This window comes from Scophthalmus maximus, chromosome 21 (genome assembly GCF_022379125.1).
Source record: "Scophthalmus maximus strain ysfricsl-2021 chromosome 21, ASM2237912v1, whole genome shotgun sequence".
Classification (NCBI taxonomy): domain Eukaryota; kingdom Metazoa; phylum Chordata; class Actinopteri; order Pleuronectiformes; family Scophthalmidae; genus Scophthalmus; species Scophthalmus maximus.
Window position 1 is genome coordinate 2066897 of NC_061535.1, and position 14963 is coordinate 2081859.

At 43.4% G+C, this 14963-nt stretch overlaps 1 protein-coding gene across 2 annotated transcripts in view; it reads right to left on the bottom strand.

The window, feature by feature from the left end:
• The window catches only part of oxsr1b (oxidative stress responsive kinase 1b), a 39096-nt gene extending 24338 nt beyond the window's left edge, over window positions 1-14758 (bottom strand). Inside the window, exons 1-3 of one of the 2 annotated variants that reach the window (XM_035619237.2) lie at window positions 14009-14758; window positions 6183-6295; window positions 932-1040 (exon numbers count right to left, since the gene is read on the bottom strand). In XM_035619237.2, coding sequence (XP_035475130.1) covers window positions 932-1040; window positions 6183-6295; window positions 14009-14078 — 292 coding nt within the window. In that variant the 5' untranslated portion in view covers window positions 14079-14758. The remainder of the gene's footprint in view (window positions 1-931; window positions 1041-6182; window positions 6296-14008) is intronic. The other variant, XM_035619238.2, reaches the window with a different exon arrangement.
• Between the last annotated feature and the right edge of the window lie 205 nt (window positions 14759-14963).

Below are 14963 nucleotides of genomic sequence, written 5' to 3' on the forward strand. Positions count from 1 at the left end.
GGAGTGATGGTCTATAAAGCTGACCTCATTTGAGCTCCATCTTCATGGCAGACATTGCCACGACACATCATTTAATCAGTCCACAAAATAAAACTCAACATCAAGGGCTTCCGTTTCACAAGGACAAAGAGGCCGAGAGAGGGAGAGAGAGAGAGGCCATCGTAAGTGGCGTTTGCTCCTGCTGTGAAGCTGGCCGCCTGCTCGAGCATCGCTTGGTGGGCACTGTGCCCTGGGCCCAGCTGCGAGGCGGCTGCCAAGCAGCTCAAGACTCCGGCGCATCGGAGAGAGCCAGGCGTGCCACATGGGCACTATCCGTTACAGTGGGACGCTGTTTACACAAGGGCCCCGAGGGGACTTAGGGATGGTAAAAATCAGGGTGTAAATGTTTGGTGTGTGGATCTATCTGTGCACACTTGTCAAACGTTTGGCAAAAGATGCCTTACTGTACACGCCGCTTGTTTCTAGGAGACCTCCTCACTAACCGTTTAATCTACAACTACGAATATATCATTAACTACAGCACAATAATCCATTTTTTTAATATGTTGAAAATGAAATCAAACAATACAATCGGAAGCAGATGTAATCAATGCATTTTTAGAGGTCTCTCTCTCTCTCTCTCTCTCTCTCTCTCTCTGTCTGTCTGTCTGTCTGTCTGTCCACGGTGGGCTCCTCTTCGTGCTCCTCTCACTGGTTAATTGCAGCCCTACCAGATCAATGCCATGACGCCTGCCCCAGGGGGCTGTTATTACCTCTGCCCTGTTATTAGCTCCTGCACCGAATGAGTTCAAGCCCGGAAAAGAGCTTCAGCTCACACAGGATTGCATTCCCTACAATCACACTTAACATCACAGGCAGCAAGTAGCCCCTTCCTACTGCTCCTCTGTAGTCAACCAAAAAATGAGAGGAGCTGGAAACAGTTTGCACTTACCACCACTGAGCAGCTTCATGACCAGCCACAGTTCATCCTTCACCACAAACGAGGTGTAGTAAGACACGATGTTGGGGTGGTGACACTGGCTCATGGCCTGGATCTCTTTCTGTTGAGGAAAAAGAACAACAGACGGACAAAGGCCAATTCATCAGAACGGTACAAAGCATGTCGATGTCTAATGACGGACATATTGTATTTGCCATTGATACAGCAGCTTTATTTGGTTAAGATATAATGCATATCTAGTGTGCCCAAAACAGCCAGTGCTTTATACAGTTGTAAAGGACTCTTTGTGTGTGTGTGTGTGTGTGTGTGTGTGTGTGTGTGTGCGTGCACGCTTTGGAAAGCAGCAGAGCTGAGGAAATGCTGGCAGAGGAGTCTAATCCATCACTTCAACACCAGTCCCAAAGTCATCTGAGGATAGACAAGCTTCCTAACAAGAAGAAAATCTAGCTGACTTCAGAGTTGGGACCAGTGATTCACAGGTTTCCTTTTGTTTCTGCACTTGAATATTTGACAACAAAAAAACTGAACCCGTTATTGGAGCGCCATATTAATGCCAAGCATCTCTGTGTTTGTTGTGAAACATTCCCCATACAGTTTCTAAAGTCCATATTGAAACTGAGATAAACTGAGGCTGAAATAAGGTGAAAATCACAAAAATCCAGATCAGCTGGTAATGATTACTCGATCAATAGATTAGTTAACCAAAAGATGATTCTGCAACAATAATTTTTAGAATTCTTTCAGCAAAAAACAATTATTTCCAACTTCTCAAATGTGAATAAATACGTAAATATTTTCTCCCCGTCAGTGTTTGTGCAAAGCCATGCAAATTCATCTCTGTATTGGATGCACAGAGTTGTGCAGAGCTGAAATTAATGTTGACACGGTCGTCTGATTGTTGGCTTTACCAGAAAATAAGCTGATATGCCCCCAAATTTCAAAGTGTAATTTAATACAGCCGCTGAGACAGCATTGCACAGCAAGCGTGTCAACTGAGAAACCTCAACACTCGAGTAGAAAACATTTGATGAAGACATCGGTCAATAGATGCTTGTGGGTCAAACAGTGAGCAACCGAAGCCTGGGGTCCCATCAGCAGAAATGCTTAGCTGACACAAAGTGCATTAGCAGCGGTATAGCTTCGGCTGCAAAGTCATCACTATTGAGCGCATTGGCCTCAGCCAAGAAAGGCTCAAGGAGGCAGGTGACATCATGATGCCGGGAGGAAGCACTTGGAATAATAAGATGGTGCATGAAACTAACTCATTAGACCCGTGATGGGTACAGGAATGTTTAAATGGAAAAACATCTACAGAGAAAGATACTACTGTGGAGCGTCAGTCAGGGTGTACTGTTCACGGGCCGACCATCAACAGACCAACAGGTGAGCCCATATACCACTCTGCCTTTTCCTAATTATGAAGCGGTCTAATAACTTCCAGTCTGCTGGGCCAGACGGTGAGCCCTGTGGTTCGTCTTCCCGATCATTCTTTCGCTGGATACTCCAGGCTGAGAGAGAACAATAATGATACAGCCTGTTGGCTGCTAACTAACACCCCCCCCCCCCCCCCCCCCTTGTTCTCAGCACAGTGGAAGAGGCGGTCACCACAGCTCTGTGTGCCAGGGTAACCCCAGAAAATAAAAACAATGGGATAACAGGGAGGATATCGTGCTCTGGCAGTTGGAAGGTCTTCCCCATCTTTTTTCCAGCAGACATTGTGAGATCCATAGAGACTGCTTTGTTGTGGGGATTAGGTCACTGCAGCAAAGACACTGGAAATTTCCTCAGTGCTGAAAAAAACCCATTCATGTTGCTTCCATCTGCGGAGCCTCCAGCGTGTAACCTTTGACATTTGATGGAAGTTTGCTTTGAGGAAAATATTTTGCAGGACATCTCAATGCCGACTGGAAAAAAACCAAGACGACAAAGACAACAAGTGCATCTGCTAGGGTTCAGACTCGTACCTCATGTCACTCCTCTGCATGAACTCCGGCTGAATTTGCCTATAAAGTTTACATCGGTAGACAGATATATAAAATACACTTTTGTGGGGTTAACATCAGAGGTTCTGTACAAGGATCTTTATCAAGTGATAAACTCATCCAACCAGTCCATGACACGTAGCAAAGTGAAAACATTTCAATCATGGACACATTTCAGTCGACTGTCTTTACGATGGAAATTTCTCCTCATACCTGTATCACCACTGAAACCTTGGCCTTACTCACAATTATATACATATGTCACTACTAAATTTAATAAGAAGTGACAATTAAACCAATTGTTGTGTTGCAAGTCAAACACAAAAGGTGTTTTATTTATTTACAGAAGAGCAAGCTTTTAAGCTGTGACCTTTAGCATTTGGTGACAAAACTAGTACTACTAAGTATATTAGTATTTAGTTCCAGTGATATTTTCTATTGGCCTTTGTGTTTGATTGTGAGTGCAGCAATGATGTCATCCAAAAATATTGGCATTCAGAGCCATTTTATTCAATGTAGTGACACATCTCTCTGCCGCCACCAGGAACTGCACGGAGCAGAAATGCTGGTGAAGACATAAATGCCATACATGTAAGCAGGGCAACTATTTCAGGAAACAGCTCAGACATGAGCGGACGTGTTGGATTTTGGTACCCAACCCTAGCCACCACACATAAAGCCACATGCAACTCACTATCCCATGATTATATATAAATATAAATATATAAATAAATAAATATATATATATATATATATATATATATATATATATATATATATATTATTATTATTTATTTTTTTTAATTCTGCATAGTCAGTGAAGCACTTGGTAACCTGTGTAGGACATTATTGTCAAACACACTGTGTTACAAGAACTGCATACTATTAGCATAGTTTATTTGGAGTTAGCTGTAAGCCATCTGTTAGAAAGGACTTTAGAATGAAGAAGAGTCTTAACATTTAAATACCATCATTTCATTTAATAATTTTAACAACGTGCTTATTAATGATGAACTGCAAAGAAATGTCTTATTTAGGAATGCTGTTAAACCAATACTGGTGAAAAAGTCAAAGGCTTTGACACAAGAAGTTCCATCAAGTAAAATATGTCTTGGCTTGATATTTTTTGTGGCGGACCAGCAGGCTAAAAATCCAAGTAGATAACATCAGATCATCCCTCCATTACCTCCTTCCACACATATAATAAAACTGCTCTTCTGTCACTAATGGAAATCACATTGGTTTATTGACTCAGCAAACTTTGACTGACATCCTCTCAACAAGTAAACTCCAATTCCTGTTTTTACAGAGAAGTCAGTAAAATGGGGGGTTTCACTTTGACATAAGCAATGTCATTTCATTTCATAAGAGAGCTGAAACTGATATTGTGTATACCGGAAAAGGTCCATAACTTGGACCCGCCATGCAGAATTCAAGCCTGGCAATAAACCCCTTTGAATATGTTCAGCCCCAAGATGATAGATACAGGTTCTCCAGGAAATAGACCAGTCCGCGCCAATTGTATTCTTCTATGTTGGGCCCGATCTCTTCAGTATTTGGGGTGGCTGAAGACTATGAAGCCGAGCAAAAAAAAATAAATGACCTATTGTCCCAAAGTGAATACAGTGCTGGGTAACAAACTGGTGCCACAGAATCACACTGATGGCAGACGCACAGAGAGGCCACTATAGAGACAATGTTACGTCACTATCAGTTACCCAGAACCTCACACACGCACACTCACTATGACCAGATCTCACTGCAACAACCACGCACACTCACACAGACACAAATATACCTCTGAATCACTTCCTGTGCCAGAAAGTATAATTTTTTCTTCAACATTCATAACATCTCTGTCAGGTCAGTGTGACATCAAAGTATCTTACGGTATTTAAAGCCAAAAATGGATTAATACTGTGTGGTAAACCGGATATCACAAAAAAGGAATACTATTAAAATCGATAGCTGTAACACTCGTGCAATTACACAAGTTGATAATTGTGCTGCACTCAAGTTGTAAACAAACCTCCTCCTTCGTCACTCAACAGCACCTGTCCATAAAACTGCTGCAGCGCAAGTGGCATGACTACAACGTAGCATTTTGACAGTTCAGGATTTCCCAGGTAATGTTGAAGACCCACAGGCTCCTTTCGAAATCTTGTGACATTCTCTTTAAAGCCGCTTCTTTAGAGAAGCAATCTGGGTTCAATTTAATGCTTCCACGCCATTTAACCGGTTATTCAGCAGGCTGTGGAATTGGTTTTCGGTGGGGGCGGGCGGGGGGGGGGGGGGGGGGGGGGGGGGTCACAGGCAGGAAATCCGACCTCACTGTATTCCATGTGACCGCCTGCTCCGAGAATCCGGGAGCAACATTCCCCTGATTCATCCTCCAAAAAAACGTGGGGAGGGGTTCCTCCTCGGGTTTAGTATTGCCAGTGAGTAGTGAGAAAACCTGCCAGTAATCTCCATGATCTTCCATGCACACACATATAGGCTTACACAATATTTGTTTCCCAGACTTTTGGATAAGAACTAGGGGAGGGGACTGGAAAAGGTATCAATCAAGCTTGTGGTCTCAGTTAACAACAAGTCATTTCCAGAGCAGTACTCAGTAACACAAGGGTAAGTGACAGCTAAAGCATAACTTTACCCTTGATTTTGTCAGGTAGTGTGACATCTTTCCCCTTTTATAACTACAAAAAAACTAAAAACAGCAACAACAAAAAAAAAAAGGTTTGGTTGACAAAGACATATTATATGTGAGAATCTTTGCCATCTACAAAGCCAGAACATGAGCCACAAGCGAGCACATGATCATATCCATGTGCAGGCGGAGCTTGATATAATCCTTTCACCTTTTGAGCCACATCATACAGTGAATGATGTGCTGAGCTGCGGTGCAAGATTGCACTGAGGGTATAAAGACACAATGCAACCCTCGGGAAGATGTCCCACAGTGGTCTGATGGTTTCCTGGCAGTAGTGCTCCCTCAAAGAACAACCAGAATAGAGTCTGAAGTGACAGGGATAATTGGAGGGGGGCTCAGAGAAAACCAGTAATGAAAGGCAGAGTTGGAAATGACTCTGTCCAAACAATCATAGAGACAAAGCCCTAAATGAAATCTCGTGCCGTGAGCCAGTAGCTCGCTTTGAGCAAACAGGAAAAGCAACAAGGTCAGAAAAATACTTGTGTGTTGCGTCTTTGACAAATACTCCAATAGTCTAACAGTCATTACTTTGCAGTGTTGTGCGTCTTACCAGGAGCTCGTCCATACTGGTCTGGCACTTCTCGAGGTTGATTCGTTTGATGGCCACCTTTTCTTTGCGCGGTAAACAGTAGGCCGCTTGGACCACCGCTGTGGCGCCACTCCCTGAAACCGACAGAAAGAACAACAACATATCACATCAATGATCATTCAATATAATAGCGCAAGTCTTTCCAGGAAATGCAAAAACTGTATGTTCTCGTAGACCCCAACTTTGGTCGTTCGTGAAACGCTATATTAACATCCTCTGGCTTCTTTCAGTTGTACGGCTGTTCCTTGACCCCTGGCTTCGTCCAAATCATGGCTACAAGCAGGTTCATAAACCAGGCTTTAATACATTGACCTAAAAACCCTCCTGAGTTTAAGAAGGTTAAACCGAGTTCTGCTTCGATAATTCATCCCATTTCTCTGTGGTACAGCTTTTCTATTTGTTCATCAATTATGAATTAGCTTTCATAAATCCTGGCTGAAGGATCAGGTCTGACAGAGGCTGGTGACTCTGCTAAACCGAGCGTATCCCCATGGAGATGATCCTACCTGAACGCTTGGGTCCTATTTTTTCTTTTTTGGATCCTAAATTCTTGGCACATTCACAATTTGATGAGGTTTTTTCCACTGTTCATTGAATACTAGCAGTTATTCCTCACAGCACTGAATATTATAATCCAGAAGTGGCTCTTAAAGTAGTCATGGGTCTGACCCAAGTGGCAACCCACCGTGACATCACCCATTGGTTTGTGAAGTGTCATTTTGAAGCCATGAGTTTGGCATTTTGGCCAACGCCATCTTCGAAGAGCAGCCTGCGACCTGCACCCACTGGATGGTACTAGCTGTCAATCAGACGGTATCCTTGCCCCAGTGCATACCGTGGTTATTTTTTATCTTACACTTTTAACGGGACCATCATTTACTAAATGAACATTGTGCTGTATTGAGGGAGACTTGAAACCATAAACTCAACAAAAAAGTTTACCGACCTAAATCAAATGAGAAGTAGAGCCTTTTTCCTCATAGACTTCTATAGGAACAGACTTCTTTTTGCAACCAGTGGAGTCGCCCTCTGCTGGTCATTAGAGAGAGGTGAAAGCAACACCAGCCCTGCTGTGGCGACAGGTAAACGTGGCAGTAGCCCGAGTAAAAGCTTGTAAATTCTCCCCCCTGAAAAGTTGTGTGCCTGTTGTTCCTGCATTGTGTGAGGTCATTTCACTCCAATTTTTAACACCAGACACGTACACACGCTGCTATTTCCATAAGATCTCTGGTGTATACGTGAAGCTGAGCAATGCCTGGGAGCACATTTTCCTCTGGCACCAGGCTGAGAGAAAGTGTGAGTGCTGAGCCGGTCCACCCTCCAGTAAGCTTTTCCTAACCCCCCATGCCCTCGTCTTCGCTATGCCCAAATATTAACAAAGTCTTCATTGTTGGGAGTTTTCATTGAGCCAGAAGTGTATGGAGGTTTAAATAAAGGGGCTATATTGAAGAGGGGGAAAAAACAACACTGTTCCCTGATTTTAATTAAAAAGCAAAGTTTTTCCCTGGAGATGTGACCAGGTTTTTATTTAACTGTTTTCATTCAAGATAATTATAAACTCAGGCTGCATAAATTTCAACTGAGATTAAACTCTTACCCTCTCAAAATAATCCCATAAAATTGCAATTTCCATTTAATTTACTGTAATTTACAAATAGTCGTGCCACGTTAATCAACAGATATAAAGGTCCTGCTTCCAACTACTATAGTGGTTGACATGTAAAGAATGCGGACCTCTGATCATGTGTGCTTGGCCTTGCTCAACTCTCCAGCATCCAAGTAAATAGTGGCTCACTTCACTGTTGCTCAAAACTAAGAGGGCTAAACAGAGCTGGACATACATCCTCCAGCCCCTCTCTCAGCACCACCAACACCAAACAAACCTCTGGATTCTCCCCAGTGATCGGAGGGGTGGTGGGGGGGTTTCAGCCATGGGAAGGACCACAGGGGGCCGGTTGCCCTGTACACACCGGAGTTTAAATTCCTCCAGACAAACAAACAGCCAGTCGTCAGGGGTGGCCGGACAAGCTAGAAACATGTGTTCCTGTATATGTGAGTGTGAGGAGAAGATGAAAAAGGGGGACTTTGTTGGGGTTTTCAGAAGGGCAGGGTCAGGGGGGGCACAGAGGCTCTCCCACCTAAGGGGCAGTAAGCGATTCTAAGGCAAAACATGTATTGTAAAAATCAGCGAATGTTTCCTACAGGTCCGCCAGCTGTCGGTTCTGTGTGTGCGCCGAAAAACTTTTTGGCTCAGCCTTGGCTCTGTAAATCGATTTTTTTTAAACATCACTCGACGACACGTTAAGAGACAAGTAACTCGGCGGTTTTGCCCTAGTGGTTTGCACGTCGGTCTCCCATACCCAAGGTCCCGGCCCGGCCAGAGCAGTAACATCACAACAACAATGACAAAGAGAGAGATTAGCTTTCTCCAAAATCGCTATCTGCCCCTTTAATACAGATTGAGGTATTATTGTTAATACTGATCTGAGGCTCTTTGAAATGTGCTACTTCCCAGCTTAGCTCAGAGAAGTATCGTCCGTCTCTGCCATGTGTATCCAGTTACATGATTATACTTATACTTCACTAAGCCTTTGAGGTCTCAATCACAAGCTGTAAATGGAGTTATTATACTGAGATGCACACGAGGCCAAACATTCCTGTCGTCACATTCGCCAACGATGACGCATTCGCAACGCGGCCATCACTATAAGAAAGGTATTTAATATTGACGGGCATGAGTCACAAAATTGTCTGATGCTAATGAAATAATCGACGCGCCGTCACATCTTCATTACTCACACAGATAACATCATCACCACCCTCTCCATCAGGAGGAGACGAAGCGCCGAGGAGAGGAGTCATCCTCACAAAGGGAAAGCACTGCTTTGAAACACTCGGGCCAACATCTAATCTGCTAAACAGTCTAGCACAGACATGAAGGCTGCATATCAAGCAATAGGTGTGTGTGTGTGTGTGTGTGTGTGTGTGTGTGTGTGTGTGTGTGTGTTTAACCTAAAAGGAGCCCTCTGCATTTATTGTTTTAACCATACAAATTTGAAAGAGAGTACTTCAAAGATCTTCTGACGATATTTTCTATTTCAGAGGCACATCAACATTGGGCTTGTTTTGGAAGTGGACGGCTAAATCAAATCTATATATCGAGTTACCACATTAGACAAAATCAAATGAAGATGATCCAGCTGCCGGCTGAAAAAAAAAAAAGAAAAAAAAAAGACATGACTGAAGGATACCGGTTCAAGTAAACTGTGTAGTTTGGATTGGATTTCCATTCGTTTCCACGCTTGATTTATTTTCTCTCTTCTTTTTTTTTTTTCAACATTTCCATTTCATATTCCATTATGTTGTTAACATTTCAAGATAACTGTTATTAAAACAGCCTGGTGAAAAATATCACTGCTGATGCAGTTTATGCAGCTTTTCTTTTGCCCCTTTTGTGTGCCAATAAAAACCCTCACAATATCTAAAGAGGGACTAAAACCCAAGGAAACAGGACGATAAACTGTAGATGATTCTTTTTGTTTCCAGTAATTAACATCTATAATGATCCCAGCAATTAGTTAAGAGCCACTGCTCCCTGGGGTTTTCACATGTATTCACTGTCCGGATAAATTTAATCCTGTGTTCAGTTGCAAGTTTAGATTTCACTCGGTAATTTGCGTTTAAATGTGGCTTCATTTAAATTCACCCTCCTTCCTGACATTTACTTTAACTGTACTGTGTGTGCGGCAATCAGTCACCGCTCTAGATGTAAAGGTCTTCCCTTGATTGTGGAAAAAAAATAAATACAAAATTGCAGACGGCGTGAAACAACTCGATCACTTCTGTGGGGGGGAAAATATTGACAAAACAATCATGATCTTTGAAAAAAAAAAGAAAAAAAAGTTTGTTTTCTGTAAGCATGTTGCCTCCAAACAAGTCGAGCTCGGCATGGGAAACCTTTACGAGTTTTAAACTACACCCTGGCAAAGTGTGAATGGGACGAGCCGCACTGGTGCTTTCTCTTCATAATGAACTTAAAGGGGCAGTAAGCGATTCAAAAGCAATACACGTTTTGTAAAAATCAGCGAATATTTCCTCATTGTCCATTAGCTGTCACTTTTGTATGTGCGGAGAAAAAATTCCAGGTTTTCGGCTCAGCCCAGGCTACGTAAATCCTAAAAAACTAAAAAATGGTGCGGACCGCACCACACAACACTTCGAGTGCAGTTTGTAAACATCACTCGTTGACACGTTAGGAGACGCGCTAGCGAGTGGCGCTGCAACTCTGCGGCGGCGGTCTCTCCTACCCAAGGTCTAGGGTTTGCGTCCTGGCCCGAGCAGTAAAATCACAACAACAACAAAGGGAGAGAAACAAGCTTTCTCCAAGATCACTTACTGCCCATTTAAGTGTTCAAGCTTCTATACGATAGTGAGGGCATGCCGACGAAAAGGGCTCGTGAGATCAAGAGATAACATTCGCAGCCCCTAGTTAATTTTCTTTTAAACGTAAGATTAAAATTAGCTCGGCCTTGAATGAGCTCCTCGGCTGAGCAGGTCACTGTGTGAAGCCTGTGTCAATGAGCTGTGACCAGCTGCGCGGCAGAAGCTCTTGGTTTATCTCCCCTGCCCTCACCAGGCCAGCTTGCTGACTGATGTCAGTCGCCTGTTATTACATTTCCCCTGCAAACCTGGCTGACATTCAACACATTATTCAAAAGGTACAAGGGGAAATGTCACACGGACTTAGCAACCGCTCCATCGGCCAATGCCTTTTAGTGACCCTTTCCTCCCCAATTTCCCCAGGATGTAATAAACTAAGAAATGAATTTGGCCTTAAATTGTGAAGTTCACGTTAAATCACACAAAAGGTTGGCCTCGGGGGTTGTCAGCTGATGCGATACGTTTCCTAGAAGACGACCATACTGACGTCCTCCAAAGCCATCTGAGGGACAAACAACATGGAGGAAACACGGTTGCCGGTGGATACAAACAGAGGGAGCAGAAAGTTTCCAGTCCAGATTTGCCAACACGAATGATCCAATGGCAGATCCAAAAATCAGAGAGAGAGAGAGAGCAGGACTTTTTTCATTATGGGCTCCGTCCAGAACGATCCGATGCTCATTGGAGACGAAGAGAGTGGGTGTGAACTGTGTAATAACAAGTCCTCTTTCCCTGGGAAAGTTACCAAAACAATAGCTCTGCTGGACATGCTGGGTGTGCAGGGCCGTCCAGGGCTTACACAGTATCTCCCCAACAGTTTCTGTTAAGAGAGAGGAGGGAAGACGGACTCGCTGCTTTCAAAGCCTCCTAGGAACCCTTGTGCATGTTTTCTACTGTATGTGGCAGTGGAAAATTAACTGACAGTGGGCAAAATGACTGATTTAATAAAACCCACTCTTCTCATTTAGTCAGTGATGCCAAAAGCAGTTAAAACATCAGAAACACTGCAAGTTTTGATAGAAATACCGTGATTTTTACCTGCTGCTGCAATCAGAAAAAGATATAAATTAAACAGTCGATTAATGTTAAATGTCACAGTAGCCTGTAAAAAATGGTAATCCACAGTTCTCATTACTGCATTTGTGTTAACCCACCTGACTCACTGAATGAACAATCCAAAACACCAGCCCCCCATTACTGATTGTGCAACTTCGATCAAATGCAATCCAACTGCGTATACAAGTATATACAAACATGATTAAAAATTGTCGTAACCTTTAACTTCTTTGAGTGAAACCTTTTAAAAGGTTGCGTTGGGAATATGATTATCGAGCAACTGATGACAAGGTTTAATATGAACAGAAACAGATGGCAAATAGGAGGAGTTTGGACACAGCCTTGCACAGGGGGCTACTCTGATGATGAGATACAAGTCAGATCAGCTCCTTCAAATTTAACAAACATTAAGGGTCCACAGCTTCAAGTAATTTACGAAACGAGGGGGCAGAACCTGCGCTAACCGCACAATTAATTTCCGAAGCTAAGTTGATGAGCGTGATCCCGTTCCCTAACCCCGAGTGAGCATGCTTGCAATCCAGCCTGGAAATAGCCTGACCAGTTTTAAACCGATTTTGACAATTTGTGTCATACACTGCGTAGGGAAATGCCACAGAACTGGTTTCTGTACAAGCGGGGCTTTATCTCTGCATTGCAGGGCGTTATCTTGTGGGGTGCCACTGTTCAACTATTCCAAGAAGCCTGAGGGGAAATGTAGAAATGGGTAAAAGTTAAATTCAAATCTTTTTGTAAAAGGTTAATTTAGCGCCTGCAGAATGGAGCCTCTATAAACACACACTCAGATTCCCTGTAGAGGAAGCATGCACTAGTTGGGTAAAGTAAACCAGAGGCACTAACTAACTGATTTGAGAGGACAATACTCTGCCTATACGTTACACACATCCTTCTTATTCTCCTTCTACCTCCTCAACAAAGTCAGCCAAAGGTGGGACGGGATCGGCTATTTGTGGGGTGAAACATTTCAGAACTTCACAAGGGATAGCTGTCAGTCGCACCATGAGCCATCATCAGGACTCGCCACGGACTGACACTACACAGGAAATGTGCAATACGCCTTCAGTCACATGGAGAGCGGAGAAATCCTGAGATGCACTCAAAGCAAAGAGATTTAAGAGGAATTTAACAAACAAAAAAATTGATATGTTTGCAGATTCAATCCCAGACTAGGTTAAATAAAATAGCATTCATGGCTTTCCATCCATGTCATTTTTTAATACATTTTTAGTAGGGCTGCAACTAACGATTATTTTCATAATCGATTATTTTCTTGGTTGATCGATTCGTAGTGACGTTTTGTTTTGACCACAAGATGACGTTTTGTTTTGACCACACACCAAAGATATTTATTTTACTGTGATAGAGGAGCAAAGGAACCAGAAAATATTCACATTTAAGAAGCTGAAATCATAAAATGTTGACTTATATAGTCATATTATATATTGATCAAATAGTTGGCAATTAATTTAGTCATTGATTACTAATCGATTCATCGATCAACTCTTGCAGCTCTAGTTAGAAGCCACATAATACACATGAATATCCAAAAGCATGTATTCATAACTGGATTAATTCAGGCAGTTAATTGTCCACAACAAGGCCCCACTCCAGTACAGAACTAAGGGATGTAATCTTACCACTAATGTTTTTGGAACAAGCCCCTTTTGCTCGATTGTCTTGTGTGGTTTAATTGGAAATGGGCGTGAACGCACTCAATATTGAATCAGTACGATCTCAGTTCAACTACAGTAAAGCTGCGAGGCTAATAAACTGTTTCAGCCTTTACAGTGCAAAAAAACAAAACATGATAACTGAGAATATGTTGCTTGTGGTGTGACACTATGAAAATCAATAGCCTTGGAATAAATGTACATGTTCACAAGCCCGATGCCCTGCGACTAGCGTTTTGAACGGTCCACACACACATAACGGTCTGCTCTTTTCCCCAGCAGATAGTCGGAGCCTGACTAGACGAGTAACGTTCGCGGGGCTCGTTTTACTCCTTCGACACAGCCCCGGCGGACGGTGCGACCGCCGCGACCGACTCCCGAGCCGCAGCACCGCCCGGCTGAGCCCTCCCAAGTTGCCAAACGCGATGAACTCAGCCTAGCTCAAGAGAAAGGAGAAGCATTCTGCTCGCTTCGCGCTGGAAACATTAAGACATTGGGTTAACTGTTGTGAGCCTCCCCTTTTTTTTTTGTATTTAAGCGGCACAAATCCACACACTTGTCGGTCAACACACACGTTAAGCTAACAAGCTAATGATCACATACCAATCACCTCGTGCAGCTCGTAGTCATCTTTGTTGATGGACCAGGGTTGGCAGCTCGGGTCCTCCGACATGGCTGAGGAATGCGCTGGGGCCGTGCTACCTGCGGCGAGGTGGCGAACCCAAAGACTTGTCCGTAAAAAGAAGTCAAAGTAATCCAAACGGGACCAGCGAGGGCGACACTTCCCCTTCTTCGCGAATCCTGCAGCACTCCTGTCATTCCCAAAGTTTGACACCAGCGCAGCAGCCCCGCCTACCGCATTCCTACTGAGCTAATGTGGACCTCCCCGGCGGACATGTTGAGTGTGGGACGTTGCGACCGCACCGGCTCCGGAATCCACGACAGCCGCCGTCGCTGTTGACGCCGAGATTATAAACCCTGCAGGTTAAAGCAACGCAACACTTTTATTACATTCACTATTAGTTTTATACGTAATCCTGTCTCCTATTTATTTATTTGTTTTATATTCAAAGGCAAACACAAGTCACAAAGTCTCTAAGTATAAGGTAAAACGTGGCCAAGATGAATCGTGTTGTTCCGCCACACTGCCAATGGCGGGTTGTGGATTCTAATAGGGTTTTTATTTGCCCAGAGTCTTGGTTGGCAGGCATTACTTCTTCTCACAGAGGTAATACAATCTCATCGTTTACTCAGACAGGCACATCGTACTCCAAGTTCTTCCCAATGAGGATCAATGAGATCGTTAGATCATATGTTAGTATTTGTCGGGCAACAAACTGCCACCTGACCGCCCAAATTTAGGGCATACACCAATTCCAACAGTGTAGCGAGTGAAAAGAGGTGTGCTGGAGTCTAGGGGGAATTCTCTTCTCTGATTGGATGGCACCACGTACAATTGCTCTGTGATTGGGTATTCATGAGTTAAACGTAAGATGTAATTTCGCATTGCTTCCTCAATTAGCGACACCTCTGGTGGTGTCTGTTATTACATGCGAGA